The sequence below is a fragment of the Salvelinus fontinalis genome, unplaced genomic scaffold, assembly GCF_029448725.1.
Source record: "Salvelinus fontinalis isolate EN_2023a unplaced genomic scaffold, ASM2944872v1 scaffold_0002, whole genome shotgun sequence".
NCBI classification, from domain to species: Eukaryota; Metazoa; Chordata; class Actinopteri; order Salmoniformes; family Salmonidae; genus Salvelinus; species Salvelinus fontinalis.
Window position 1 is genome coordinate 1,017,442 of NW_026600211.1, and position 4,865 is coordinate 1,022,306.

Consider the following 4,865-nt stretch of genomic DNA (forward strand, 5'->3'; position numbering starts at 1 on the left):
GGGTGGAGAGAGAGACGGGGGTGGGGAGAGAGAGAGAGGGAGAGGGGGGAAGAGAGAGAAAGGGAAAAAGGGGTGAAGAGAGAGAGAGAGGTGGAGAGAGAGAGAGAGAAAGAGAGAGTTAAAGACAGATAAGGAGATAAAGGGATAGAGGAGCAACTGTGACAAAGTCGTCTGCCAATGTGTTCCCTCCAATCTGCTGCTACGTTGTGTTAAAATGTTATTTTTCATCATTCAGGCATAATGCATGTTTTAGCATGTTGCAGGTTGATTCTGTGTAGTATCTAGTATGTTCTCTTTGATCACATGACTTTGCAGGCCTCTCCGTTGACTGACATTGGAGTGGGCGACTTGGTCTGCTTGCCTCCAAGCATCCCCATGTTGAAGTTGAGGCCTTGGAAGGCGCTCAGCAGGTTGTAGCCATCGTCCTTGGGCGGGGTCTCAGGACCAATCAGTTTAGCCAGTTGACGGGGGAGTGCCACTTTACCTTGCGCCGCACTCAGGTGGCTGGTGTCCTTGGAACTCTGGGAGTTGGGAAGAGAGTTGGGAAGAGAGGGGTAGGGTGAAGAGGAAAAAATACTGTTTAAATATAGCACTGCTTTAAGGGTTACGGGTATGGGGCTAGGGGCTAGGAGATAGGGGCTATGAGATAGGATATAGGGTCCAGGGTCTAGGATATAGGGGCTAGGCGATAGGGCTAGGAGATAGGGGCTAGGAGAGAGGGGTATAATTTGGTCTGCAAATGTTTCAGATAGACACACACAACAAGCCCAGTCCAGTACTTCCTTACCCAGACATCCACACTAACCTTGGAGAGTTGATACTTCTTCCTGAAGTGATCCCTCATGGCGGCTCTCTCTGCGTGCTTCTGAGCATTCAGGGCTTCCCTCAGCTTCCTGGAACCAACACAACAATTACATGTAACACATAGATAGACACACACAAACATAAATACATCCCTGCCCTAAAACCCATCACCGCCAACCCCCAACCTGTCTGTTACGAAGCTGGTTTTCATCCATAATCTCCTCATGGTGTTGTTTCTAATCTCCACATTGACCACAGTGGTCATGTTCTAGTTATGTTTGCGGTCACTCACCTCTCCTTCTCCAGGTCAGTTTGGTAGGAGCGTATGACGGAGGTCTGTCCCATCCGTGGAGGGCTGCTCTTTACTCCTCCTGTCCCCCTCTTGGCCCTGCGCCTGGCCCACACCTCTCTCTCCTTCACTCCTGTCACACAGCTGGACAGCTTCTTCAAGGGCACCGCCAGAGACTGCTTCACCATAGTATCCATGTCTCAGGGTGTGTGTTAGAATGTGTGTGTGTGTGTGTGTGAGAAAGAGAGAGAAAGAGAGGGTAAGTCCAGAACTCTCTGTAGTGTAACCTATGCGTGTTACTTCACACTCAGAAGCATCAGTGTCCTTTTTCATTCATGTTCTGTAGGACATATGTTTGTGTCTGTGCGCATCTCCCACATCTTCCTCCTTGAGGTTAGCTGGCTTGGACACACTCACTACAGTACAGACTGCCAGTGTATTCATAGACAATGACTCAGGGTCTCAGTACCTGCAAGGACAAGGACACAGACAGGCAGTTAGAGATTACACCCAGACAGCATGTGCAGCGTTTCAGATAGACACACACAACAAGCCCAGTCCAGTACTTCCTTACCCAGACACCCACAGTAGGCCTGAGCCTCAAACACCCATGAAGTCCTTAGAGCTTCAGCCAGAGACCATATACTGTAGCGAACCGTGTCCCATAGTCCAGTTCCACAAAGCCTTGAGGTCAACTGAAGGCAATGAGAAGAGCAACCCCACAGACAAAGTTCTTCCTGCGCTCCTTTCCTGCTCTCCTCCACTCTTTGTGCTGTGTGTTCTATTGCCCTCTCAGGTGAAAATGACAGCTTTCCTCCCCGAGGATCTACTACTCAACCCATTCCCCCCTCATCCTCTATACCCCTCCCTCTTTACTATTATCCCCCCCCCCCCCCTTGAGATGACCTCCTTATGGACTTAACGAGGGGAATCTCGTTAGCAGAAACAGGGACTGCACCCTGTGTATGAAGAAGACTTAGACACATTAGCTGATGTCATGTTGGGTTAGACACTCTCCTGACTGACTGTGTGCTTGTGTGACAAACAGAGAGGATGGCAGGGTATTGTTACCTTTAAAAAGTTCCAACAAGTTACCCTCCCTCACGCCTTCTAAGTAGACGATGCCCTAAGCACAGGTCTGGGATCTGTTTATGCAATCCCAATACCCAATCTCCAACCATTAGAAGGCAGAAAGACAAAGTGATCTTCGATCAGGTGTAACCAGCTGTGATCAAGATGACGGTGGAGGTTTAAGACAGGCCAGATGGATGGAAGGGCTCTGAGTTCAGTAGATAATGGGAGATGGATGGGAATAGAGAGGCAGACAGAGAGATAGATGGCGTGAGGGAAAGTCAGTCAGTCAGTATGAGACAGTAGTCTGTGTTTAGAGCAGAAGACGGTAGTTACTACATACTGATCTGAAGACCATCCAGCAAAAGGGGCAGGAATGAGGAAAAAGGACAATGTCTTCTCATACTCTAGATTCTGTTCTCGTTTCAAACAGCACCACTTCAACCATTATGGATCTTCAACAGGCTTGGAAACATAACAGTGTGCACTCTGCAGCCATTTCCCCAACTGTTTTCTTATGTAAACCACCTGAGACTGACAGGGCAAGTCATTCCAGGTATTCAGACACAGCAGATAGAGAGAGCAGGTGAGGGAAAGGGAGGGATGGAGAGATGGAGGGATGGGATGGAGGGATGGGGGTATGGGAGGGATGGAGGTATGGGAGGGATGGAGGGATGGAGGGATGGAGGGATGGATGGATGGGCGGAATGGAGGGATGTGGGCGATGGAGGGATGGAGGTATGGAGGAATGGATGGATGGAGGGATGGAGGTATGGGAGGGATGAAGGGATGGATGGAGGGATGGAGGGATGGAGGGATGGAGGGATGTGGGCGATGGAGGGATGGAGGTATGGAGGAATGGATGGATGGAGGGATGGAGGTATGGGAGGGATGAAGGGATGGATGGAGGGATGGAGGTATGGATGGAGGGATGAAGGGATGGGAGGAATGGATGGAGGGATGGAGGCATGGGAGGGATAGAGGGGTGGAGGGATGGAGGTATGGATGGAGGTATGGTAGGGATGGAGGGATGGGAGGAATGGAGGTACAGATGGAGGTATGGGAGGGATGGAGGGATGGAGGTACAGAGGTATGGGAGGGATGAAGGGATGGATGGAGGGATGGAGGTATGGATGGAGGAATGGAGGGATGGGAGGAATGGATGGAGAGATGGAGGCATGGGAGGGATAGAGGGATGGCAGGATGGGAGGGATGGATGGAGGTACGGATGGAGGGATGGAGGTATGGGGGATGGAGGGATGGAGGTATGGGAGGGATGGAGGGATGGCGATATGGGAGGGATGAAGGGATGGGAGGGATGGATGGAGGGATGGAGGGATGGATGGAAGGGATGGAGGTATGGGAGAGATGGAGGGATGGAGGTATGGATGGATGGAGGTATGGATGGATGGAGGGATGGAGATATGGGAGGGATGAAGGGATGGGAGGGATGGATGGAGGGATGGAGGGAGGGAGGGATGGATGGAGGTATGGGAGGGATGGAGGGATGGGAGGGATGGATGTATGGATGGAGGGATGGGGGATGGAGGTATGGGAGGGATGATGGGGATGGAGGGATGGAGGGATGGGAGGGATAGAGGGATGGAGGGATGGAAGTATGGAGGGGTGTCAGGGATGGAGGGATGGAGGGATGGATGGAGGGATGGGGGGATGGAGGGATGGGGGGATGGAGGGATGGGGATGGAGGAATGGAGGGATGGGAGGGATAGAGAGATGGAGGGATGGGGATGGAGGTATGGGAGGGATGAAGGGATGGAGGGATGGGATGGTGAGGGAGTAGAGAGCAGTGAAAGAAGAGATATGACCCCTGTTTATCTCAGGTCTGTTGTGAAACAGACAGAAAGAGCAGCTGTCAGGACACAGGGAGTCTGGTTTACTAGCCGTGTGGCTAGTGCCAGGCATGCTAGGATATGTGACAGGAATGCACACGTGTGTGTGTGTGTGTGTGTGTGTGTGTGTGTGTGTGTGTGTGTGTGTGTGTGTGTGTGTGTGTGTGTGTGTGTGTGTGTGTGTGTGTGTGTGTGTGTGTGTGTGTGTGTGTGTGTGTCTGTGTGTGTCTGTGCGTGTGTCTGTGCGTGTGTCTGTGCGTGTGTGCGTGTGTGCGTGTGTGCGTGTGTGCGTGTGTGTGTGTGTGTGCGTGTGTGTGTGTCTATAACATTACACAAACTAAAAACACAAAGAAAGGAGACATAAAGCTCTGATAGAACCCTGAGAAGGACATCAGGTGATCAGCTGTTCCCTTTGGCTTGGTGTCCATTCTTCTTCTCCTGCTACATCAGGAATTGCTACAGATATCTTAATTTGACCAGTTTCTCACAGCAGGAAAATGATCCTGCAGCAACAGGAAATGTGAATTATTATGTGGATTATAATTCATGGACAATTTTGTAGGTATTAATACATCGGTCATTAGATCAAATCAAATCCGACATGTTTAAGTGGGAATTACAAACTTTAGAAGCCTTTTTAAACCTTGAACACACTACAAGTTTGCATTTCCTGCTGTGCAGGAAGATTCTCTGCAATAACATAGTGATGAAATTAAGATAGTAGATCTGTACAGTTCAAGCTCAGCCAGGACATATTTGGCAGGACATGGGGGATGGAGGGAGAGAGTGTGTGTGTGGGGCTCCCAAGGTTCGCCATCTCCCAAAGTCAATCCAACCTCCCCCTCTCCCCT

General features: G+C 50.6%; 1 protein-coding gene across 1 annotated transcript in view; it reads right to left on the reverse strand.

Moving 5' to 3' along the window:
- The window catches only part of LOC129841899 (complexin-3-like), a 2,284-nt gene extending 728 nt beyond the window's left edge, over positions 1–1,556 (reverse strand). Inside the window, exons 1-3 of the mRNA XM_055910250.1 lie at positions 1,097–1,556; positions 806–893; positions 1–521 (exon numbers count right to left, since the gene is read on the reverse strand). The exon at positions 1–521 is cut by the window's left edge and continues 728 nt beyond it. Coding sequence (XP_055766225.1) covers positions 300–521; positions 806–893; positions 1,097–1,290 — 504 coding nt within the window. The 5' untranslated portion in view covers positions 1,291–1,556 and the 3' untranslated portion in view covers positions 1–299. The remainder of the gene's footprint in view (positions 522–805; positions 894–1,096) is intronic.
- Positions 1,557–4,865: the final 3,309 nt, after the last annotated feature.